This window comes from Nannobrachium achirus (genome assembly GCF_963921795.1).
Source record: "Nannobrachium achirus genome assembly, chromosome: 18".
NCBI classification, from domain to species: domain Eukaryota; kingdom Metazoa; phylum Chordata; class Actinopteri; order Myctophiformes; family Myctophidae; genus Nannobrachium; species Nannobrachium achirus.
The window spans coordinates 59111662-59138911 of NC_137825.1; the positions used below are offsets into that span (position 1 = coordinate 59111662).

The 27250-nt window shown below is 43.3% G+C and overlaps 1 protein-coding gene across 1 annotated transcript in view; it reads left to right on the forward strand.

Annotated features, from left to right (window-relative positions):
* The window catches only part of LOC308303563 (MMS19 nucleotide excision repair protein homolog), a gene marked incomplete at its 5' end in the record, with an annotated part of 89914 nt that overhangs the window by 41593 nt on the left and 21071 nt on the right, over nucleotides 1-27250 (forward strand). Inside the window, 10 exons of the mRNA XM_080747963.1 lie at nucleotides 2675-2839; nucleotides 4935-5090; nucleotides 6349-6445; nucleotides 12661-12763; nucleotides 13772-13843; nucleotides 17871-17997; nucleotides 20872-20972; nucleotides 21711-21767; nucleotides 22003-22189; nucleotides 23313-23395. Coding sequence (XP_080604089.1) covers nucleotides 2675-2839; nucleotides 4935-5090; nucleotides 6349-6445; nucleotides 12661-12763; nucleotides 13772-13843; nucleotides 17871-17997; nucleotides 20872-20972; nucleotides 21711-21767; nucleotides 22003-22189; nucleotides 23313-23395 — 1148 coding nt within the window. The remainder of the gene's footprint in view (nucleotides 1-2674; nucleotides 2840-4934; nucleotides 5091-6348; nucleotides 6446-12660; nucleotides 12764-13771; nucleotides 13844-17870; nucleotides 17998-20871; nucleotides 20973-21710; nucleotides 21768-22002; nucleotides 22190-23312; nucleotides 23396-27250) is intronic.

The following is a 27250-nucleotide window of genomic DNA, read 5'->3' on the forward strand; positions in this document are numbered from 1 at the left end:
ATGGCTGCCATAGCGACCCCACTTCAAGATGCGCTGTGATTGGCCGGCAGTTGTATAACCCTCGCTGTGATTGGCCGGTAGTGTGATGACGCAATTTTGGCGCGAGATCCGGTCCACGGCAAGGATCTCAGTTTACATATAGAGAAGGCTTTACAGGCTGAAATTCACGGCGCGGATCTTCTAAAACTTTTGTGATTTAATAGTTAGGAGAATTTTAAGATTTGTTTTATAAAAAAAGTTACATAGTACAACTTTAATTTCGGTACTCAGTGGTGTCTTCTCATTCATTCAGCCTGGCTCCAAGTTAATATTTTCGGCTGTGAAGCCAAGGAAACAGCGGTCGTTTGGGAGGGAGACACGCCGACTTCCAAATGCTTGTGTGGCCGGGTTTTGAGTGTCGCATAGCGGATACATTGTCAACTGGCTCTCGCTCTGGCTGGAGAGTGAGATTGGGAGGCGCGCGTGACACACGCACGCACGCACGCACGCACGCACGCACGCACGCACGCACGCACGCACGCACACACACACACACACACACACACACACACACACACACACACACACACACACACACACACACACACACACACACACACAGCTTTGCTGCGTGTCTTGCTAGTCGTTGACCGTTTTAAAGAGAAAAGAATAGCTTAAACACAACTTTGCTAGTGTTCTGTGTTGATAGGTTTTCCGTGACGAGTTGTGACTGTAAGTTGTAGTTTGCAGCATGCATGCAGCAAGAGAGGCGGCACGTCTATAATGTGAGCTTGTAGATTAAATGTTTTCGACAGAGCTCAAGCGTGTGTGAGATTGAGTGAGAGAGAGAAGAGACCCTCACTGGAGTGAGAGAGAGCTGCTACTCACTGGACCTCCAGTCATTCAGCGTGCAGCGCGAGGGTCAGTCAGATATGTATCCGCCCTGCAACGCTCATGTATCGGCCACAAATGTTGTCATGCCATGGACCGCCGATATTTACAAGCGACTTCCCTCCCGAACCAAAATAAGTTAGGCTCCTTATAAGAGGATGAAACGAGCCTTACTTGTACTTTATACCCAATTTATACAGGTACATTTTCGAGCTAACAATGCACATTGTTGGCTTTTGAAAATCTGTTGTTTTACACGAGAACTATATTCAACTACACAGAATCTCTAGAATTTGGGCCGCTTAGAACTGAATTAATTAGCTGGACTTTATTTTATTATATTGTACTCAGTGGTGTGTTCTAGACTTGTTTTGAGGGCAGACTATAATCTATGATCTGTGGCTCTTTGTGTGGCCAGGGCAGACGCCAGTGCATAATGCCTATCAAATACGCTGCTTTGAAATTTTCACAAGGGCATACGCTTAAAAAAGAAAATGTCTTCACAGCATACTCTGTATACCTGTGTGACAGGTAGAACACATCACTGATTGTACTGTACAACACGTGTCAACAATCGCAGTAAAGAATGACTTGAAACCCCACTGGAAATAAGGCATAGGCTTTCTTGGAAAAATCCTTTGAGCAGACCTTGTATTGTACTGTACTTCTCTGTACTGCAGACTGTTAACCGATTTAGTGCCATTCCCGAGATATCTCGCGAAAAGTACTCGAGTATCCAGAGTGCCGATCCCGAGATATCTCGCGAAAAGTAATATATTACTGTAACGGCGAGTACAATACCGAGTACAATGGCCGAATGTCCGGAGACAAAATCCGTCGCTGATTCATCATCATCACGGCTCCACAAGCACAAAATAGTCATCCCATAACATTGAGGTGGACGGGGGATCTCATCTTTAATGTCCATTATCTCAAAACTACACTTTAGAAGCGAAGATGGAGGCAGATGCTCGCTTATATAACACATGTATAAATGCTCCGATGCAATCCAGCATGGCACCACGTAAACAACGATCGGTTTCCGGCGCAGGACGCGATGACGTCAGACCGGAAGTGTTCGCGCTGTGGACTTCTGGCCTTCAAAATAAGAGAACGGGAGTGAATGGGGCCGGGGGGGGGGGGCACTCTGGATATTTTAATCCGTTAATTTCTGAGGCTTTTAATGAGTTAATAAAAGTATTCAATCGATCAATCAAAGAAGCTCTCAGTTATTGATACTGTATCATATGGCATTCACGAATAGTGATTTTTAGTATTCAAATTATTCGACCTCAAAGTATTCGAATGTTCGACAGGACTGGCCAAACTGTCAAATATTAAGTAAGCAAGAGGCGAACATTGTGAAAATAGCTGTTGCGAGGCGTTGTGAGCATGTAGATCTGCTATTTTCGCAATATTTATCAGTGGAACCGAGTCACATTAAATGTAATACCTACAATTCCAAGTGCTTGTCGGGGTGGGGGTCCCCAGTTAGGGGTCACGACCTAAAAAGGTTTGAGAAGCCCTGGTATAGAGCATTAACAAATTCATCCACCAGGGTCATTGACAACTCATTCTTATGACTTCTTATCTAGCTAAGCTTTATAAACTATATATTTTTTAAAGAGAACAAAATAAAAAAAATAAGCAAATATTCGACTTCGGTGAACAACGTCAAATAGTGACTTTGATATTCGAATATTTGAATATTGGAATATTTGGTGAATGCCCTAGCTCTGTTTGATACTGTATCAACAATTATCCCCTTCTCTCTCTCTCTCTCTATCTCTCTCTCTCTCCACAGAGCCCATGGTCCAAGACGACAGCAATACCCTGCCCAAGGAGGAGCTGTCCCATCATGCTTTGCGTCAGCGGTGTCTGTCAGCTCTGGCTGCGGTGTCCAGCCATCCCTCGGTGGTCCAGGAGAGCACGCCCGTGCTCCTGGGGGTCCTCAGCTCAGCACATACAGGTAGACATCTGCAGCATTGATTGACATGACTAGTCTGTCAAGCAGGGAGGCATTATGTTCCATTTTGATAGTCTTTGTTATGACCCGGCCAGAGAATTGAACCCGACCTCCCAATCTCAGGCCAAACACACAAACCACAATAGACCACTGGAATAATAAACGATCTTCATCATTACAGTTTCAATTCAGAAGTATCCCACTAATCCAAATTCGCCATCTGCCCCGCATCGCTTGGCTCAAAGAAAAAAAAAATGTGCCGAAAGAGACAATTTAGCTTAGAAACTAGGTCAACTAGCATCAACTGTATGGGCATTTTATCGAAGCAGCACTTGCAATCCAACTGTTTATTGCGTATGCCACACAATATACATACACTCCTGCATCTTTCACCAGACCTGGGGCGGTATCGAAATTTTGCCACCTCGGTTTTCGTCTTCCACTTACCGGCGGTATTGCGGTAATTATTATTATAATATATTAGAAAACGCTCAATAGTGGGCTCAATAAACCAGGATCGATAAGGTGCTCATTCTCAATGAAAATGAATGAGCTCCATTCCTGACCTTGTGCCATCTCTCTGTAGGATATTTTATCAGAGCGAACAGTGGCCCAAAGGGTGTCTGTTTATCTCGCCCTCAGCTCAGATACTGTACGGGTACACACCTCCATTCCGAAACCCCACCATTCCGAAGATTGACTTCCATTATTCGGAATGGTGGGGTTTCCCATTGTTCTATAAGACCCCACGATTCCGAAAATCAGAAACGCCACCATTCCGAATATGCAGTTTCATTTTCACCCACCTCCATCCACCCCCACCAACCTCCACCCACTTTCACCCACCAACACCCACCCACCCCCACCCACTCTCAACCTCCACCCAATTTCACCCAACTCCACCCATCTCCACCCACTTCCACCCACCTCTACCCACTTTCACCTACCCCACCCACCCACCCACCCACCTCCATCCACCCCACCAACCTCCACCCCCACCTGTACCCACATCCACCAAGTTTCTACCCAGCCCCACCCACCTCCACTAACTTTCACCTACCTCCATCCAGATCCCTCCACCCACCCCACCCATCTCCACCCGCTTTCACCCACCTCCACACACCTCCACCTACTTTCACTCACATCCACCCATTTTCCCCACCTCCAACCATTTTCACCCATCCCCACCCACCTCCACACATTTTCACCCACATCCAACCAGTTTCAGCCACCCCCACCTACTTCCGCTCAATTTCACCCACCTCCATCCACTCCATCAACCTCCACCTACTTTCACCCAGCTCTATTCACTTTCCCCCAACCTCCACCCACTTTCACCCAGGCCCACCCACTTTTACCCAACTCCACCCACTTTCCTGCCCCTTGGAGTCGGGTGAAAGTGGGTGGAGGTGGGGGGGTTAAAGTTGGTGGAGGTGAGTGAAAGTGGGTGGACGTGGGAGGAAGTGAGTGGAGGAGGGGGAAAGTGGTTTGAGGGGGGTGGGGGGGTGAACGTGGGTGAGGTAAAGTGGGTGGAGGTGGGTGAAAGTTAAAATAATTTAAATTTCGGAATGGTGGTGTTTCGGAATGGTGGTGTTTCGGAATGGTGGGGTTTCGGAATGGTGGTGTTTCGGAATGGAGGCCCGTCCCCATACTGTACATGGCAGTTCACTGGGCCTGATACAGGGGTCTTCAACGGGTCCGGGACACCTAGGGGGTCCTCCAAATCCTCCAATCCTTTTTATATTAACAACTTGAACCCTAGTGTCCATATTCTGAGAATTGTAGCCAGCTATTTTCGGCAAAGAGCTTTGGTTTAGAGGGGAAAAAGAGCAGACTTAAGTACAGAGTGAAAGGTCAAGTTTATTAAGTATTGACGGCTCAAGTGGTTAAATATCTGAAAACACAAATTGACATGAAACCAAAATACACTGCTGATTGTGCTGTCAAACTATGAAACTATATGGCATCTATGAACAGGTTGTGGGGGTCCCTGCTTCATGTCTCTCTCAACCAAGGGGTTCTTGGCCTGAAAACGTTGAAGACCCCTGGCCTGATAGAATGCTATGTGTGTGTGTGTGTGTGTGTGTGTGTGTGTCAGGTGCTGTTAGTTTCAGTGTGGAGGAGGTGGTGTTGGCCTGTCAGAGTCTACAGACCATCGCTCAGCAGGCTCAGGACACGGAGGAGACGGCTCGATGCTACCATGACGTCATCATCCCGCGCCTCTTATCTCTGGCCCTGCAGGCTGCCTTACAGGGTGAGTACAGTTACATTCATCCGTCCATCTTCAACCGCTTATCCGGAATCGGGTTGCGAGGGTAACAGTTCCAACTGAGACTTCCAGATTTCCTTATCCCGAGCAACTTCCTCCACTCCCTCTGCGAGGTGTTCCCAAGCCAGTTTGGAGATATAATCCTTCCATCTGGTCTTTGGTCTGCCACGGGGTCTCCTCCCAGTGGGACGTGCATCGAGGACCTTCCTAGGAAGGCGCTCGGGGGGGGGGGGGGGGGGGGGCATCCGTACTAGATGCCCGAACCACCTAAGCTGACTCCTTTCCAAGTGTAGGAGCAGCGGTTCTACTCCAAGTCCCTCTCGGGTGACTGAACTTCTCACCCTATCTCTAAGGGAGATACCAGCCACCCGTCTGAGGAAACCCATTTCGTCCGCTTGCACCCGCGACCTTATACTTTCAGTCATGACCCACACTTCATGACCATTGTGTCTTTTTTCCTTGTGCCTGTCTGTTGTTGGGTTGATTGGCGCATGAGATGTACAGCGTTATTTACATAAACTCAGCACGAAAAGAAAGGAAACTTGAATTCGGTCCATTATATATCCCCTTTAATAATACCAATTCGTATTGTGTTTTATATCATTTTTATCGTTGATTTGTCACCTTTACGACGAGGTACAGCTTGTAAGCATTGGGCATTCAAGGCATGAGCTACACAGCCAAACATGTGGGTAGTGCCAACCAATGTTTTGCCAAAATGGCTTGCAATATACTGTTCTGCTGGCATTTACTCTTGTTTTGGGCTTCCCTGACACTGAGCTTAAAATTAAGTGTAAAAATGTGTAAAAATGGCCAATATGTGTTGTTTTTTTCTTTTCCTTATTACTGTGGGAGAGTGCAATCATTCAATGAACCAAGCAACAAAGGTGAACACCAGAACGGTATTGTTTTGACCATTTTTGGAGGGGCTCTACCCACAGCACAGGCTTGGCTGTGTTGCTCATTCCACGAATGCCAGATCCTTACAGTCTGTACCTTGTTGCAAAGGCGACAATTCAACAATAACAATGATATCAAACACAATACAGATTGGTATTATTAAAGAGGATATATAATGGACCGAAGTCACGTTTTCTTTCTTTTTGTGCTGAGTTTAGTCGAGTGGAGATAGGGTCTGGGTCCTAGACTTGTTCCTATTGGAGACCATTAAAATGTTGTATTATCACAGTTGCCATGAAAGCCACCTTGTTAACAGGTTCCTTCCTGTTTTCCTGTGTTGCAGACGAGGATTCTGGGAGTCGTAGTCCTCTGGTGGAGCTGGCGGTCCTGTCGGCCATGGTTCCTGTCATCAGCACCGTCTGTTCCAGATTCCAGTCCAAGTCCGTACTGGTTTTGTCTCTGTCTGTCTGTCTGTCTGTCTGTCTGTCTGTCTGTCAGTCTGTCCAGGTTGTTGTTCTTCACACTGTATCCCAGGGGCGTCACACAGGGGGGAGTGGGACTGAGTTACTTGCGCCCAAGGTTTAGGGGCCTTACTTATGTTATACTTTAGCTATTGAAAAATAGCAGATATACAAGCTGCCGCGCTGCGAGCTTGTAGATCTGCTATTTTTGACAAGTCGTGAAAATGTGTGCAAATCTTTGAATATATGTATTTTTTAAGCAAACTTTTGTAACTCAAATTTTGATTCTTGGGGGTCCCTGGAACTAAATATTTTGACATGGGGGTCCGTGGCCAAATACATATCATTTTGGGGGTCCTTCACATGATAAAGTTTGAGCACCACTGACATAGAAACATAGGTTTTTCAGAAAACCTTAGAAGGAATTGAAATATTCAAAGAGAAAGGCACACATTTCCACAGATTTTTCAAAGATAGCAGGTCTCGGTAACCTGACATGCGCCAGATGGTGGCAGTAGTGCGTACCGCCCTACTTTACCATCTGAGATCTCTCTGGGAGAGTTGATCACACTCGTAAAGCCCCGGGCCGGACCAATCAGCGGCAGCTACGGGCGGGCTCTGAGCGGCTCTGAACCAATAGAGTCTGATTGCAGACCACGTGGAAACCCAGGAGGCGGATGAGGGGTTGGAGTTGGCACTCCCAGACTGTGATAGACAGACGGCCCCATCCAATCACCTGCTAAAGAATTTGAAAAAATGGCCCGCCCCTTACATCGGGTCTGCCGGAGCAATCCCAGATGATGGTAAGCAGAGCGGTATGCAGCCAGGCATACGCACTGCTGCCATTATCTGGCGCAGTCAGGTTAAGGTCTCGGTGCTCCGCTGTGAGCTTGTATATCTGCTCTTTTTCAATAGTCGAAGCTCAAAATAATGCATACTGTAATAATGCCTTCCCAGTCTAAATGGGCGAAGAACATCCATGGGGGGCCCGCAGTGAATCCTTGTACCCAGGGCCCAGAATTTGGTGCGACGCCCCTGCTGTATTCAATAAGGTTCCAGTGTTTTTTTTGACAGCAAATTTAGATTTAGTTTAAGTCATAGTCTTTTGAATAAAATGTCATTTAGTTTTAGTCATAATTTAGTCTCCTGAAAAGCTTTAGTTTTAGTCTAATTTTAGTCTACGAAATATCATAAGATGTATTTTGGCAGGCCTTGATGGCATCGTAATGACTGATTTGGTTGGTTGGTTGTGTGCTGAAAATAGACGATCTACAAGCTCACAACGCGTCGCAGCGCGACACGTTGTGAGCTTGTAGATCTGCTATTTTCAGTGCGCAACACCTGAGAGCAACCAAACATAAAATGACTCTCTTCTCCACTAGTCCCTCTCTAACGTTTTAGTCTAGCTTTTATTTTGTTGACGAAATTGTCAATTTATTTAGTCTTAACTTTAGTCATCACAGCTTAGTTTTTATTTAGTTTTCGTCAGTGAAAAAAACGCAGTCGACAAACATTTCTGGTCATAGTTTTAGTCGAGGAAATCAACACTGCTCTACATGTCCTCTCATGTCCTCAGACTGTATTCAATGAGGTTCATGTCTCCTCTGCATGTCCTCTCATGTCCTCAGACTGTATTCAATGAGGTTCATGTCTCCTCTACATGTCCTCTCATGTCCTCAGACTGTATTCAATGAGGTTCATGTCTCCTCTACATGTCCTCTCATGTCCTCAGACTGTATTCAATGAGGTTCATGTCTCCTCTACATGTCCTCTCATGTCCTCAGACTGTATTCAATGTGGTTCATGTCTCCTCTACATGTCCTCTCGTGTCCTCAGACTGTATTCAATGAGGTTCATGTCTCCTCTACATGTCCTCTCGTGTCCTCAGACTGTATTCAATGAGGTTCATGTCTCCTCTGCATGTCCTCTCATGTCCTCAGACTGTATTCAATGAGGTTCATGTCTCCTCTACATGTCCTCTCATGTCCTCAGACTGTATTCAATGAGGTTCATGTCTCCTCTACATGTCCTCTCATGTCCTCAGACTGTATTCAATGAGGTTCATGTCTCCTCTACATGTCCTCTCATGTCCTCAGACTGTATTCAATGAGGTTCATGTCTCCTCTGCATGTCCTCTCATGTCCTCAGACTGTATTCAATGAGGTTCATGTCTCCTCTACATGTCCTCTCATGTCCTCAGACTGTATTCAATGAGGTTCATGTCTCCTCTACATGTCCTCTCGTGTCCTCAGACTGTATTCAATGAGGTTCATGTCTCCTCTGCATGTCCTCTCATGTCCTCAGACTGTATTCAATGAGGTTCATGTCTCCTCTACATGTCCTCTGACTGTATTCAATGAGGTTCATGTCTCCTCTACATGTCCTCTCATGTCCTCAGACTGTATTCAATGAGGTTCATGTCTCCTCTACATGTCCTCTCATGTCCTCAGACTGTATTCAATGAGGTTCATGTCTCCTCTACATGTCCTCTCATGTCCTCAGACTGTATTCAATGAGGTTCATGTCTCCTCTACATGTCCTCTCATGTCCTCAGACTGTATTCAATGAGGTTCATGTCTCCTCTGCATGTCCTCTCGTGTCCTCAGACTGTATTCAATGAGGTTCATGTCTCCTCTGCATGTCCTCTCATGTCCTCAGACTGTATTCAATGAGGTTCATGTCTCCTCTACATGTCCTCTCATGTCCTCAGACTGTATTCAATGAGGTTCATGTCTCCTCTACATGTCCTCTCATGTCCTCAGACTGTATTCAATGAGGTTCATGTCTCCTCTACATGTCCTCTCATGTCCTCAGACTGTATTCAATGAGGTTCATGTCTCCTCTACATGTCCTCTCATGTCCTCAGACTGTATTCAATGAGGTTCATGTCTCCTCTACATGTCCTCCCATGTCCTCAGACTGTATTCAATGAGGTTCATGTCTCCTCTGCATGTCCTCTCATGTCCTCAGACTGTATTCAATGAGGTTCATGTCTCCTCTGCATGTCCTCTCATGTCCTCAGACTGTATTCAATGAGGTTCATGTCTCCTCTGCATGTCCTCTCATGTCCTCAGACTGTATTCAATGAGGTTCATGTCTCCTCTGCATGTCCTCTCATGTCCTCAGACTGTATTCAATGAGGTTCATGTCTCCTCTACATGTCCTCCCATGTCCTCAGACTGTATTCAATGAGGTTCATGTCTCCTCTGCATGTCCTCCCATGTCCTCAGACTGTATTCAATGAGGTTCATGTCTCCTCTACATGTCCTCCCATGTCCTCAGACTGTATTCAATGAGGTTCATGTCTCCTCTGCATGTCCTCCCATGTCCTCAGACTGTATTCAATGAGGTTCATGTCTCCTCTGCATGTCCTCCCATGTCCTCAGACTGTATTCAATGAGGTTCATGTCTCCTCTGCATGTCCTCCCATGTCCTCAGACTGTATTCAATGAGGTTCATGTCTCCTCTGCATGTCCTCTCATGTCCTCAGACTGTATTCAATGAGGTTCATGTCTCCTCTGCATGTCCTCTCATGTCCTCAGACTGTATTCAATGAGGTTCATGTCTCCTCTGCATGTCCTCTCATGTCCTCAGACTGTATTCAATGAGGTTCATGTCTCCTCTGCATGTCCTCTCATGTCCTCAGACTGTATTCAATGAGGTTCATGTCTCCTCTGCATGTCCTCTCATGTCCTCAGACTGTATTCAATGAGGTTCATGTCTCCTCTGCATGTCCTCTCATGTCCTCAGACTGTATTCAATGAGGTTCATGTCTCCTCTGCATGTCCTCTCATGTCCTCAGACTGTATTCAATGAGGTTCATGTCTCCTCTGCATGTCCTCTCATGTCCTCAGACTGTATTCAATGAGGTTCATGTCTCCTCTACATGTCCTCCCATGTCCTCAGACTGTATTCAATGAGGTTCATGTCTCCTCTGCATGTCCTCTCATGTCCTCAGACTGTATTCAATGAGGTTCATGTCTCCTCTGCATGTCCTCTCATGTCCTCAGACTGTATTCAATGAGGTTCATGTCTCCTCTACATGTCCTCTCATGTCCTCAGACTGTATTCAATGAGGTTCATGTCTCCTCTGCATGTCCTCTCATGTCCTCAGACTGTATTCAATGAGGTTCATGTCTCCTCTGCATGTCCTCTCATGTCCTCAGACTGTATTCAATGAGGTTCATGTCTCCTCTGCATGTCCTCTCATGTCCTCAGACTGTATTCAATGAGGTTCATGTCTCCTCTGCATGTCCTCTCATGTCCTCAGACTGTATTCAATGAGGTTCATGTCTCCTCTGCATGTCCTCTCATGTCCTCAGACTGTATTCAATGAGGTTCATGTCTCCTCTGCATGTCCTCTCATGTCCTCAGACTGTATTCAATGAGGTTCATGTCTCCTCTGCATGTCCTCTCATGTCCTCAGACTGTATTCAATGAGGTTCATGTCTCCTCTGCATGTCCTCTCATGTCCTCAGACTGTATTCAATGAGGTTCATGTCTCCTCTGCATGTCCTCTCATGTCCTCAGACTGTATTCAATGAGGTTCATGTCTCCTCTACATGTCCTCCCATGTCCTCAGACTGTATTCAATGAGGTTCATGTCTCCTCTGCATGTCCTCTCATGTCCTCAGACTGTATTCAATGAGGTTCATGTCTCCTCTGCATGTCCTCTCATGTCCTCAGACTGTATTCAATGAGGTTCATGTCTCCTCTACATGTCCTCTCATGTCCTCAGACTGTATTCAATGAGGTTCATGTCTCCTCTGCATGTCCTCTCATGTCCTCAGACTGTATTCAATGAGGTTCATGTCTCCTCTGCATGTCCTCTCATGTCCTCAGACTGTATTCAATGAGGTTCATGTCTCCTCTGCATGTCCTCTCATGTCCTCAGACTGTATTCAATGAGGTTCATGTCTCCTCTGCATGTCCTCTCATGTCCTCAGACTGTATTCAATGAGGTTCATGTCTCCTCTGCATGTCCTCTCATGTCCTCAGACTGTATTCAATGAGGTTCATGTCTCCTCTGCATGTCCTCTCATGTCCTCAGACTGTATTCAATGAGGTTCATGTCTCCTCTACATGTCCTCTCATGTCCTCAGACTGTATTCAATGAGGTTCATGTCTCCTCTACATGTCCTCTCATGTCCTCAGACTGTATTCAATGAGGTTCATGTCTCCTCTACATGTCCTCTCATGTCCTCAGACTGTATTCAATGAGGTTCATGTCTCCTCTACATGTCCTCTCATGTCCTCAGACTGTATTCAATGAGGTTCATGTCTCCTCTACATGTCCTCTCATGTCCTCAGACTGTATTCAATGAGGTTCATGTCTCCTCTACATGTCCTCTCATGTCCTCAGACTGTATTCAATGAGGTTCATGTCTCCTCTACATGTCCTCTCATGTCCTCAGACTGTATTCAATGAGGTTCATGTCTCCTCTACATGTCCTCTCATGTCCTCAGACTGTATTCAATGAGGTTCATGTCTCCTCTACATGTCCTCCCATGTCCTCAGACTGTATTCAATGAGGTTCATGTCTCCTCTACATGTCCTCCCATGTCCTCAGACTGTATTCAATGAGGTTCATGTCTCCTCTACATGTCCTCTCATGTCCTCAGACTGTATTCAATGAGGTTCATGTCTCCTCTACATGTCCTCTCATGTCCTCAGACTGTATTCAATGAGGTTCATGTCTCCTCTACATGTCCTCTCATGTCCTCAGACTGTATTCAATGAGGTTCATGTCTCCTCTACATGTCCTCCCATGTCCTCAGACTGTATTCAATGAGGTTCATGTCTCCTCTACATGTCCTCCCATGTCCTCAGACTGTATTCAATGAGGTTCATGTCTCCTCTACATGTCCTCTCATGTCCTCAGACTGTATTCAATGAGGTTCATGTCTCCTCTACATGTCCTCTCATGTCCTCAGACTGTATTCAATGATGTTCATGTCTCCTCTGCATGTCCTCTCATGTCCTCAGACTGTATTCAATGAGGTTCATGTCTCCTCTACATGTCCTCTCATGTCCTCAGACTGTATTCAATGAGGTTCATGTCTCCTCTACATGTCCTCTCATGTCCTCAGACTGTATTCAATGAGGTTCATGTCTCCTCTACATGTCCTCTCATGTCCTCAGACTGTATTCAATGAGGTTCATGTCTCCTCTACATGTCCTCTCATGTCCTCAGACTGGCGGTTCAGATGGTGTCCAGGCTGGTCTCTCTCTACCTGGACGGTGACGTCTCCTGTCTCCCAGACAACTCCTTCCCCTCAGACATCCAGCTGCTCAAGGTGTGCCGTTTGAGGAACACACTGTAGATCGTCACTGTCGGGCAGAAACCTCGTATCTCCAAGTTTCAAATGTGTTGTTTTTTTGGTTAAATTAAAGCCCTACTTCATCATACAAAAGTGCCGCGCAAAACGACAGAAAACAGCAGGTCTACGGCGTTGTGTGCTTGTAGATCGGCTGTTTTCACTAGTTTAAATCGTTTTTAAAACGATAAATACAAAAGAAACGGTTGTCAAACGACGATAAGACAGACACCCTCATATGCACACAGTCACTGTGTGTGCGTGTGTTTTGGGAGGGTGTTTTTCAGTCGACTTCATTACACAAGTCGACTCCCACCAGAGAAAGTTGAAATACAGCATTCAAACAGTAGGATTGCTTATTGTCAAGGACGGAATGATCCAATATTACAGTGCTACATTTGGTATAACATGGTTCTATTGTGAAAATAGCAGATTTACATGCTCACAATGATCGCGAGGCGTTGTGAGCATGTAGATCGGCTATTTTCACAAATTCTGCCTCTATATATTTGACAGTTTGGACAATGTTTAATTATTTTTTTTATTAAAAAGTCCTTAAATTGTCACCTTAGAAATGTGCATATACCCTCTATACACTTAAACTTTATGTTGGTTTGTTTACTGTTGAGTGAGAAAACAATGTTTCACATTAAGTTAATCATCTGGGGAACCCCCAAAATATTCGGTGGGTCCTGTGTGATGTGATGACGTCATCAAACGATAGAGTCGACTTCAACTCAACTTTTTACTGACTCGAGTCGACTTGAACAAGTCACAAGTCGTTAATGCCCTAGTGTCTCTGCTGTAGTGTATGGCAAGGTATACATGTGTTAGGTGTGCATGTGAAGTGTGTCATACATTGTGTGTTTCCGGTTCAAATCTGCTGCCGTGCCGATTCAAACAAAGCAGGAAGCATGCACAGTATGCCACCTTCTGTAAACTACAGTTTAAACACAGAGCCATTGGCGTTTTGTTTTTCTCCTGCAGGGAGGGGCGTCGTCGAGGCTGTCTCAGCTGGTGTGTCTTCTGATGGGCTGCGTGTGCTCCCTGCCTCGCACTGTAAGTGTCCACCTCAACACTTTTAGGCCTAGAATTATTGAATGCTTTAACCAGTGAAAAATAGCAGATATACAAGCTCACAGCGCGGCACAAAGTGCCGCGCTGCGAGCTTGTAGATCTGCTATTTTTGAAAAAGTCGTGAAAATGTGTGCAAATCTTTGAATATATGTATTTTCAAAGTGAACGTTTGTAACTCAAATTTTGCTTCTGGGGTGGTCCCTGGAACTAGATATTTTGAAATGGGGGTCCGTGGCCAAATAAATATCATTGACATGAAAAGGTTTGAGAACCACTGACATAGTGGTCTCTCAAGAACAGACTAACTGAGCTCCAGTTAAGTGTAAAGGACCTTTTTTTTGACGATGGCTGGCCAGATTGCTGACATAGAAACATAGGTTTTTTCCAAAAACCTTAGAAGGATTCAAAAGACACATATAGAATCGGGTCAAAATTCTAATTTTTACGATTTTTCAAAAATAGCAGATCTACAAGCTCACAGCGCGGCACTCGGTGCTGCGCTGTGAGCTTGTAGATCTGCTATTTTTCAATGGTTAAAGCATAACATATTGCGTCATAATGTGTTCAGGCCTAAATGGGTTAACACATTGAGTGCCCATCCCGGGTATACCCGTGGCAAAATAAAAGGCTGCATAAAGCAGGGGTTTTCAAAGTGGGTGACGGGGCACCCTGGGGTGCCGTGACGGCAGTCCAGGGGTGCCGCGAGATAATTTGATAATATTTGGAATTTATTTGGACACTAATATTTAGTATCATTTTAAACTTGAAGTATAAAGTTATTTTCAGTCAGTTCTAACCAAAATGGATATTTTCTCAACGCTTTCCTCGCAACATAATCACTAAAATATCGTCACTGTCGGGCAGAAACCTCGTACCTCCAAGTTCCAAATGTGTACGTCTTTTGGTAAAGCAAAGGCCTGCTTCATCATACAAGACTGTCGCACAAAACTAGCGAAAATAGCCGATCTTGTGTGCTTGTAGATCTGCTGTTTTCACTAGTTTAGTACATTTTATAGATGATAAATACAAAACGAACGGTTTTGGACATACAAGGTTTCCACCGGACAATGACGATATGCTATAAATATAATATATACTAGAAAAAAGCCCCCTGCGGGGGCTTAAGGGGGACACACGCTGGAAGCGGAGGCGGCGCGGAACGCCTCGTCTGCCGTGCCGATACGCCACTGTTCTATTTGTCCAGCGTTGCCGAGCGTTGAACATGTTCTCCCATGCTTCTCCCCACCGGGGGAAATGGATGTGCTGTGTGGCAGCGCGCCGCATCCAGTTGGGGTTACCGCACGGCACTTCACGTGCGTCGATACCGCGATGCGACGCTGCGCAGCTGCCCGCGTTCAGTGTGTGCTCCCCTTTATGTCCCTAGTGCCCAGTTGTGTAGGTGGCCACCTCTCCAAGTGCCCACATATCCCTATTGGCCAGTTAAAGGGAATGGCCTACAACCAAACACGGCCCTGACTGCGTGGGGCCCCAGACAGCCACCTAGGGCCAGCCCTGCGCCACCTGCCCAGCCACAGGAAAAGTAGATGATCAGCGAGGCATTTTTGTATTATGTTTTTTACACAATTGAACAACGGACAGTCGGACGCAGAGTTAGCAGAAATGCGGACAGACTGGCTGGTACGTATTCTGATTAAGGTAGTGAGATAATATCCAAGATTTATCATTAACAAAAAGGCACACATGGACACTAATGGTAAAATATATATATATAGTTACAGTAATTTTCTACGCCACCTAAATAATAACACAACCTCCTCCAGTCCCTTAAGCGGCCGTGGCCCCACCTCCCCACCCGGTCTGGGCTGTCTGAAAGTGAGTTAGTCTTTTTTAGGGTGTCAGGCATATTCGCCTATAACATATTCGCCTACACGCATTTGGTCCTTTCGCCTGGCATTTTCGCCTTGGAGGAGAGTCTTTTCACCTACCTGTCTGAGCCATTTCACCTACCCTCAATTCTGCTGTCAGACTGTCCATGTTTGCATATTATCTCTTTGTCATTTAAATATTATAGTGACTGTGACAGTGGTGTTACAGTACATGTCAAACCTACACACGGCTATCCTATGCACTCCATAGTAATCACATAAATACAGAGCTATTGGAATCAGGTGCGCCCAAATAATTAATTAATCTATGTCCCGATACTACATTCTTTGGTGCAGTATTGAACAGTATTGTAAAATGAACACTATTGTAGGCCTATATTGTTTTAACATTAGGCTATACAAAATAGATATGTAGGCTATTAGCCTATATAGGTCTAAGATATATAATACACCTAAATAGCCTATAGAATCAACCTTGCCTGTCAACAGGCATACAAATCTATTTTGCCATTTTGTATAAAATAAATGAAATTAAAATGTGATGTAAATAATAAATGTCAAATAAACTGTTAGATTCACTTGACACCACTGTCACAGTCACTATAATATTTAAATGACAAAGAGAAAATATGCAAACATGGACAGTCTGTGTGTGTGTGTGTGTGTGTGTGTGTGTGTGTGTGTGTGTGTGTGTGTGTGTGTGTGTGTGTGTGCGCGTGTGCGTGTGTGTGATGTTCTGGGCTTGTGTTGACCTGAATGGCCCCTGGCTGCACAGTCCTTTTCCGCCCTCTAGTGGCAGAAAAGGTGGTCCTAGCAAGAGGTGGCTAAAATATATGCCTGTATAAAAAATGATGTTTTATATTAATTGTATACGATGTAAGTACATAGCATGGTGGCAAATGTGCCTATAACGTTGCCAGAGTACTGATCAGTACATATGCCAAGCGTGGAACCTCTAGGATTAGTGGTTTGCTGGGAATAGGGAGCATAAGCCATTGTGACTCCATGGAGCCCTTCTCCAATTACTATATGTAAGATATATATATATATATATATATATATATATATATATATATATAATATCTTCTGAAAAAGTTTATGGGGTGCCTCGAGACAAAAAAGTTTGGGAACCCCTCTCATAAAGTGCCTATCCCGGGTATGCCCAGGATATATAGCCTACTGTAAATACAGTAAAGTTGTTTCTCCTTACTGTGGGGTCTGGGCTGTCCATTGAGCATCTCTAATGGCTGCGGTTTGTTTACAACGCATGTTGACATGCATGCAAAGTGAAAATCCTCCATAGAAACCCATTGATCTTGCAACAAAGAAGCCTCATTATCTAAAACAAAAAATACATTTTGATCCCAAGGCTGGCATTTTTCACGGCAACACAGCGCTCCAATGTTGGCTGTCTGCTGGGCGCCGCCATTATGGTGGCTTTCTAAACTACATCCGGGTTGAGTCCGGAAAAAGTAAAGTGACCTGAAATCTGTGGATTTTTATCCCGGCTTTTCAAAATAAGAGTGGAGCCCTATATGGGAAGAAGTCCGGGCACTCTGTGCCCCTTCATCTCTTCAAAGTAAAGGGCACTAAATGGGTAACGTCAACTGTTATTTAAACTTCAACACCGGAACATTAATAATGTTACTTGAAGTAACAGCCTCGTATTTAAGACCACAGGATATCAAGGAAAGGACAGTCCAAGTCCTGAAGTGTTGTACATGTAGGCCTGTCACAATTATTACATAATCATCTAATGGCAATTATTTGAGGTAATCGCAATTATTTTGCATAATCGTCATAATCGCTTCCATGTTGAGAAATGTTAATATAGTGTAGTTTCAAACACTTTCAAAAAGTAATGGAAATAGCAGATCTACAAGCTCACAATGCGATGCGACACGTTGCGAGCTTGTAGATCGGCTATTCCCACTATCAATGTTCTTCTTTAAGTATAAAGTTGTCAAACATGTTGGTAAATTCTTTGTACATTTAGGTTATGTGTCATAATTACCAGGTGCAACTTCAAAGCCTACAAGCCAAACAGAAATGTAATTGTCAACGACAAAAACACAATTAAATCGTTAAACGCAATTATGTGTGTGACATGGATCGTCATGTAAAATGTCATAATGGTGACAGTATGTACATGTGCTGTTCAGATGGAGGTTCCCCAGGTGGACAGGCTGCTGTCAGAGCTGGAGGAGTTGAGCTTCACCTGCCTCCACCCCTTCTCCTACACGTCTGCTGCCAAGTGCTACGCCGGCCTGCTCAACAAGAGACCAGCAGGTAACCAACGAATCGAGTCTTTTGAACGGCTCTTTGAAATGAACCATGGGATCAGGTTCGCAGTAGGAGAGGGAGCCGTTCCTTTCTAAATGAACAGTTGTGGGGGAAAAAAAGTACTCAAATTCTTTACTTACAGTAAGTAAAAGTATCAATACTGCAATGTAGAAATATTAAACTCAGTTACTGCCAATTAAATATGCCTTCTTTGGGTTCTCCCTGCCAGCCCTCTCCATAGACTTCCATGTAATTTATAGTGCACAGATCATGCACGCCCATGCACAGATCATGCACCATGTTTGTGCAGGCTGTTCACAGCTTTCAAACAAAAAAAACAGATTGGAAATCCGTTCTGGCATTCTTGAGATAATAGCCATTATGTTTTACATGTTATGTAAACAAAGATGGCTACCCTGTATGAAAGATGGGGTTGTATGGGGGTGGAACATGCAAAATCGCGATTGAAATCATGTTTACTAGATTTAATGGGGTCCAAAAAAAGTAATAAAAAAAAAAAAATAATAATAAAAAAAATATATATATGTTTTTTTTTCTAAGTAAAAGTCGATTTAAGTCGTCTGGCAGGGAAGTCCATAGTGAGAAAGTTGATCTGAAAGTCGTTTGGCACTGTATGAGTTAAGTGGATGTACGGAATTAAAACATACTTCGAGTAAAAGTACAAAGGTATTGGTATCAAAATGCACTGACAGTACCAATAGTAGAAAGTACTCATTATGCAAAGTGTCCCGTCCCATTTCACAGGTTTTCCAATGAATAAAATGTAGAAAAAAAAGAAATAAAAAAACATTTGAAAATAGCATATCTACAAGCTCACAATGAGTTGCATCGCGACGGATTGTGAGCTTTGAGATCGGCTATTTTCAAATGGCCTAAATGTATATAAATATGGCCGAAATGTATATAGGGTTGCAGTGATTTGTAATTATAACCAAAATCTACAAAGTGACAAGTAACTAAAATGAGTTTCACTTCAAAGAACCATACATCCCATCTCTATTTAAGACCTGCAACACATTATGACTTTAACTTTACACATTATTTTATGCTTGTAGATCTGCTATTTTTGAAAAAAAGTCTTCTCAACCTTCTTCATGTCAAGGACCCCTAGAATTATATGTATTTGGCCGCCGACCCCCATCTCAAAATATTATGTTCCAGGGAGGGACCCCCCAGAAGCAAATATTTGAGTTACAAATGTTCGCTTAAAAGAAACCCCGATATATTCAAAGATTTGCAAACATCTTCAAGATTTTTCAAAATTAGCAGATCTACAAGCTTGCAGCGCAGCAATCGGTGCCGCGCTGTGAGCTTGTATATCTGCTATTTTTTTTATAGTTAACCCTTACAGTGCCAAAAAGACGATTTCTATAATAAACTCGTCTTTTTAACCATGGCCTTCCCTGCCAATCGTCTTAAAATGTTTTTGGACCTCCAACAATGTAGTAGGCGTGATCGCGATCGCAAAATCGCTGGTTTAACCCCCATACCAACCCCATCTTTCAAACATGGCAGCCATGTTTGTTTACATTTGAAGATAACATAAGGGCTGCTATCTCCTGAATGCCTGAACGGATTTCCAAGCAGATTTTTTTGTTTGAAAGCTGTGAAAAAGTGTGCACATGTGTAGTGCATGATCTGTGCACGAATTTGTGCACCAGCGCGTGCACACTATTTTTTTAACCCTTTGTACCCTTTGGTGGCAATATAAGAGGTCCCACTTTGCATATGGTACTGAAGTTGTTAAAGTATAAAATAATGTTTCCAGGTCTGGGTTTAACCCATTTAGGCCTAGAAATGATTGAATGCTTTAACCAGTGAAAAATAGCAGATATACAAGCTCACAGCGCGGCACCGAGTGCCGCGCTGCGAGCTTGTAGATCTGCTATTTTTGAAAAAGTCGTGAAAATGTGTGCAAATCTTCGAATATATGTATTTTCAAAGCGAACGTTTGTTTGCAAATTTTGCTTCTGGGTGGTCCCTGGAACTAAATATTTTGAGATGGGGGTCCATGGCCAAATACATATCATTTTGGGGGTCCTTCACATGAAAAGGTTTGAGAACCACTGACATGGTAGTCTCTCAAGAACAGACTAACTGAGCTCCAGTTAAATGAAAAGGACCTTTTCTTTGACGATGGCTGGCCAGATTGTTGACATACAAACATCGTTTTTTCAAAAAATCTTAGAAGGATTCAAAAGACACTTATGTAATCGGGTCAAAAATCTTATTTTCACGATTTTTCAAAAATAGCAGATCTACAAGCTCGCAGCGCGGCACTCGGTGCCGTGCTGTGAGCTTGTATATCTGCTATTTTTCAATAGTTAAAGCATAAAATATTGCGTCATAATGTGTTCAGGCCTAAATGGGTTAAGGGTGGTGGAGTTGGACAGTCGTATCGTGTGCGGTGATGAACATGCATGGCTGTGGTCAGGGACATGCAGAGAATGTTAGAGAGGCAGGGGCTGACATTTCTAAAGGGGCCTTTAGTTGAAAATATTGAAAATAGCAGACCTCCAAGCTCACAACGCGTCGCTCTGCGTGAGCTTGGAGGTCGGCTATTCTCGGTACTTGATACCACACTATAAACTATAAGCATAAAAAGGGCAATACTGGAGATGTGGCGTAACGGATTTCTACACAGAGAGGGCAATTCTTTCAACATAAGATGCTGCATTCAATTTCAGGAGAGTTTGGACAAAGGCAATTCCCTTGAATGCTGCCTTCAAGGTTCACCATAGTAAAAACTCAATTCATGGTCTAAAGAGGGCACTTTTTACAGACGGATAAAAGGGCAGGGGCTCGAGTCCCCTTTGATGCATGGCTGTGATGGTTGGTTTGGTGTGTTGTGTGGTCCAGGTGCAGCCCTAGACTCTCTGGTCCAGAGGCTGATGGAGAGGATGTGCAGTCAGCTGGACTCCTCCGCTCTGCGCATGCAGGCCTTCACGCTCCTCCTCTGGGTGAGACAACACTATATTCTATGAAACTAGTCCTTACCCGTTCAAAGATATGAGCTCTGAAATGATGTGCAGTGTGTGGGTTATGGGATGTGCACTGTGCACACAGTATATGAGGGATGGAAAGTAACTTTAACTGGTGCTTGCATGATAATATGTACTGTAGGAGCATCAATGTAAGAAATACCCGTTTCGTTTAATGGCTACAGAGATACTGTGTACCGATCTGCATGATTTTTGGACAAAATCTGTAACAGGGCCAGACGCGTGGCGTTCTGAGCATGTAGATCTGCTATTTTCACAATTTCTGCCTCTATATTTGACAATTTGGACAATGTTTAATTTGTCATTTTAGAGGTATTAAAAAGTCCATAAATTGTCACTTTAGAAATGTGCAGATACCCTCTATAGATTGTGAGGGTATCTACCCTAGGAGACACGGGGAGAACATGCAAACTCCATGTGTAGATACCCTAAAAAGGTTTGAGAACGCCTGGTATAGAGCATTAACAAATTCATCCACCAGGGTCATTGACAACTCATTGTTATGACTTCCTATCTAGCCAAGCTTTATAAACTATATATTTTTAAAGAAAAGAAAAAAAAGATCGACTTCGGTGAACAACATCGAATAGTGTCTTTGATATTCAAATATTTTAGAGTGTGTGTGTGTGTGTGTGTGTGTGTGTGTGTGTGTGTGTGTGTTGTACTGCTGACTGAAGTGTTGTTTTGTGTCCGCAGGTGGCCAAAGCGTTGCTGCTCAGATACCATCCTCTGTCAACGGCAATGACTGACAAGGTACACACACACACACACACACACACACACACACACACACACACACGGCAGCACTCGAGCTTGTATATCTGCTATTTTTGAATATAAAATCATTCTAAAAGTGGTTAAAATCTCGAGTGACACGGATGCGTTCCAGATCTTAAGGGCTAACTAATGTTCGTGTGTGTGTGTGTGTGTGTGTGTGTGTGCGCGTGTGCGTGTGCGCGTGTGCATGCGTGCACATGTGCGTGCACAGCTCTTCTCTCTGCTGGGTGACAGTGACCTGGGCTCTCTGGCGGCGGAGGGCTTCTCTCTGCTGATGAGCGACTCCCCTGACGTGTTGAACCGCTCCTGCCACGCCGACCTGCGCATCATGTACCGCCAGCGCTTCTTCACAGAGAACTCTGCCACGCTGGTCCACAGCTTCAACGCTGCTCCACCAGGTCCCACTACTTTACCTGACACCATATACATACTTACTACACACTACTTAACCTGACACCATATACATACTTACTACAGGGGTTTTCAAAGTGGGTGACGGGGCACCCTGGGGTGCCGTGACAGCAGTCCAGGCATGCCGCGAGATAATTTGATAATATTTGGAATTTATTTGGACACTTGAAAAAAAATATTATTTAGTATCATTTTAAACTTGAAGTACAAAGTTATTTTCAGTCAGTTCTAACCAAAATAGCTGTTATCGCAATGTTTTCCTTGCAACATAATCACTAAAATATCGTCACTGTCGGGCAGAAACCTCGTATCTCCAAGTTTCAAATGTGTACGTCTTTTGGTAAAGCAAAGCCCTGCTTCATCATACACGACTGTCGCACAAAACTAGTGAAAACAGCTGATCTACAAGTGCACAACTTGTGTGCTTGTAGATCTGCTGTTTTCACTAGTTTAGTACATTTTATAGATGATAAATACAAAGCGAACGGTTTGGACATTCAAGGTTTCCACCCGACAACGACGATATGCTATAAATATAAGGTGCTGGGAGTGAAAATTATAATGTAGGGGTGCCTCGGATTCAAAAAAAATATTTATGGGGTGCCCTGAGACGAAAAAGTTTGGGAACCCCTGCCCTACACAGTACTTAACCTGACACCATACATACTTACTCCACACTACTTAAAGGACCACTTCACCTCTGGGACAACCAGATCTTATTTTATTGTTGTTTGGGACACGATCAACACAATCCTGAGTTATTTGTTTGTGTTCAATCTGTGTTTTTAGATATTTTAGTATTTCAGCATGCTACAACTGGTCATGCAAAATGTATCATATGATGCGCAAAAAAAGCTGCCGGGCTGCCTGTCCCCGAACTATGCATCACTTCTGCGCTGCCAACGGAACTCGCCCTTCGGGCTTGTTCCTGAGGCAACGCAGGCGTGATTATATTGACGATAAGGCACGCCCCTATGATTGTTAATTAATAACTCGAGGAAACTCGGACTTGTCAGTCAAAACATTCTGGAAACTCTGGCAATGGCAATCAGTTAATTGAATCCAATCAGTGTTAATTAGATGCAGCTTGTCTCTGTGTGCTCCCTCCAGAGAAGAAGTCCAGCTACCTGAAGGCTCTGTCTCACATCGTCAACAACCTGCCCAGACAGGTGCAGCTCACCGAGCTGCCAGCGGTGAGTACAACCAAAGATGGTTCACACTTACCCCAGGGCTCCACTGGCGGCGTCGCGTTGCTCTGCGTCTTGACGGCGTCAATGTTGACGGCGTTATTGACGCCGTCACTTTGACGTTCGACCGGCTCCACCGCAGCGCAGCGGCTCTATGGCTGTGACTGTGTATTCATTCTATGGCCAATATAGGCCATTTCCAAAACAACATGAAAATCACTTTCAAACAGGAATAAAACTATTTGTGACCTGAATGTGAATATTAGAGCACACATATGTTCACAGCAGAGAGCAGCAATGCACCACTGACCACTTTGTTTTGTCATGATTATAGCCTGTTGTATTTATACATAATTTACATAAAAAAATATGCTAGGATTTTTGGGACATCTAGTCACCCTTGTGAATGGATAGCCAACAGCAGAAACGCACGTATATAGCCTACATTTAAATATACAAAGCATTTATTAAATTTTTATACATGACTGGACGTTGTGGACGCCGTAAAAAAATTGAACCGGGGCGATTTTCGAGTTTGGACGCCGTGACCGGAGCGTCCGACGTTGACGTCGCCGTCGGCAGTGGAGCTCCCTTCATTGATTAAAACGGGTGCGTTCCCAGCGCTGACGTTGACGCGACGCTCGACGCGCCCGGTGGAGCCGGGGGGTAAGGGGCGATATGAACATTTCATGTCACCCGTTGACCCCCAAAAAATGCGATTTACGATATTATCGTGATAGTCAAAATATCACCAACATCCATAATCCATTTTAGTAGTGCAGAGAGAGAGATGCGTGTATATATATACATATACATACATACATATATATATATATATATATATATATATATATCAGTGGCGAATTTTCAGGACCTTCAGGGTATTCAGAGAAGACCCAGGGATCCTCAGAAGAAAGAAAATAATATTTTTATTTTTAAATAAAAAATATATTTTTATTTTTTATTATTTTTATTAAAATAATTACAATTATTTGTGTTGGTAATCTGTTAAACTGCACTGTTTCGCTCGCTATACTCGTTGTAGTTGTTTCTTCCCCAAGTTCTGTGCATAGGGAGTGCTTGTGTGCTGGGAAAAAATAACAGCCAATGAGAGATTTTTTCTACTGAGTCTCTGCGCAGATTACTCTCACTCGCAGTACTTCTAGAATTCCCTGAGCCAGTTCCCCATAATACAAGCCTTGGTGTGGATTGACAGTTTGATCAACCAATCATATTTTGAGGGCTCTGGTCAAGGGTATACGGAACACCCACGTTCAACCACCAATCAAAATGAGTCAAGTGACTACTGGCCAATCACAACACAGCTTTTCCGGGACTTGGAGTGGAACAACAAGCATGTTTCACACTCACTATGCACAACACGTGAAACTTGTAAAGTAAACAGACGCGACATGGCTGCAGCTGGAGTGAACGCTGTGGATTTATTATTATCGTTGCCTTTTTCAAGAAGACTGTTTTATGAAAAGATGGACAGAACTTAAAAGGAATGATAGCTTTATGAACCCATCTTTGAGAAATTCACCCAAAAGGACAGGAGGATGTTTTTCTTTTCTTCAAGTGAACAACTTCATTGGTGAGAGAAACTGAATTAATTTATATTGCTGGATATGCCGCTGTGCATTTAATTTCCATTGATTGATCATTGAAGAATGTATTAGAAGTTTGCAATTGGAAAAGGTACAGTTTCATGACAGTACAAATCACTGGTCAGCTAAAAGGAGATCCTAGTAAACCTTACAGCTTATTTACACAGGAACCACTTTATGTATCTCATATAACATTGAAAGACAGATTGATACACTTAGGCCTGTTTTTGTCTATTTAATGTGGGTCTTTCTTGACGTGGTCTTTCTTTGCATTGATAGCTGGTGTTGTTACATGATGGTGGACAGTGCGTTTTGCTTTGTAAAGCGCGCTATGTTAAATGGACGTTTCGATTGGTTGCGCTGGTTGTGTCTTGTGTGGCTCTGTCTGTCAGCAGCGCACATCTATTTAATCCTTATATTGGCATTGGTTTGGAAGTCTTGGTTTGGAGTATGTGTGTAGTGCTAATTAGGTTAAGCCTACCCAGCGTGCTTGCCTTGTACACAGTCTGCTGTTCATTGTTAACCAGTTTTGTAAAAGAAAAAGAAGAATGAAAAAGGCATACAATTTGCGCGCATGTGCACGCGCGGGGGGGGGGGGGGGGGGGGGTGCGTCCCCGAAGGTCCGGTCCCTTGGGGCACGCATCGCCACTGATATATATATATATATATATATATATATATATATATATATATATATATATATATATACATATATATACATATATATATATATATATATATATATATATATATATATATATATATATATATATGTACGTACGTACGTACGTACATACATACATACATACATACACATATATATATATATATATATATATATATATATATATGTATATGTATATGTATATGTATATATATATATATATATATATATATATATATATATATATATATATATATATATATATATATTAGGGGTGTGTATCCATCCCCTACAAGGCGATTCGATACGTATCCGATACATGGGCTAACGATTCGATTCGGAAACGATACGGCTTACATACAGAACGATTCGATACGATTCGATTTGGTGCAATTTCGATACGATTTCGATTTTGTGGAATTTGATTCGATCCGATTCGATTCGATTCGATACGATTCGATGCGATACGGTGTGATCTGATACTTACGTTTAATGAAACATACATTTTCCATTTTTAATTAAGAAACTTGATCTATAAAGTAGCATGGCTGACCTTCAAATAATGGATATCTCATAAAAGACCAAGGAATAACAGAAAATTGTAAAGAAAGATGGATGACAAATCATTTTAGTATCATGTCATTGTTGTGTACATTCTAAATAGACACAGACATGTAGATACAAAAAATAATTAATGTAAACTACAAAGCCTACTGACATGGTTTGAAAATCTGTCTCACACACCCATTTCTAAGAGCTTCACTTTAGCAGTTACAGTTGGTCAGGTGGAGAAATATAAAACAAACACACAAAAGGCCTGGCCCTTCAGGCTTCAGTACAGTGCAATAATTGTACTTTGCAAAGCTGCTATAATAACACTGAAAAACTAAAATACATCCTCACCAATGCCACAGATCAGATCAATCCTCAGCAATGCCACAGATCAGATCACCAAATAAAACTAGTAAAAGAGCCTGCTGTTATTGTGGGCTCGCCAGTACCTGGCGAGCACACTTTAGATATTGTCATTATTGTGGGCTCGCCAGTACCTGGCGAGCACACTTTAGATATTGTCATTATTTATTTATTTATTTATCTAGTAAGTAGACGGGATTTTCGGTTCCTTTCTACTCCTACATACTTAGTGAGAAAATGAAAATAAAAACATCAATGTGTTCAGTTTACAGTGGCGAAGTGTGCTATTATTTTCTATAGCAATCGGCCAAATGGTGGCGCTGTAGGAAGCCTTCAAAAGTGCGATCTTTGAACAGGTATAGCTCATGCTGTGTTATACATACAGCCATGAAACCTGTATACACTTATGCGTCTCCTCATGCCGAACAACTTTTACCCTCTAACTTTTGACCTCTGACCTTTAGGTCTCCCACAATTCGGAATTATATGAAAAACAGTAAAAATCTATCTCCTCCTGGGATTTTCGCGTCAAGTGCACAAAACTTTTTTCACATGAACTTTGGACCAATACGGTCAGATTGATCAACCAGATTTTTTTTAAAGTGAAATATAATGTTTTAATAATTCAATCAATATTGCGGTTTTATGCAAATTATTCTTCGGCCTCTAAATCAT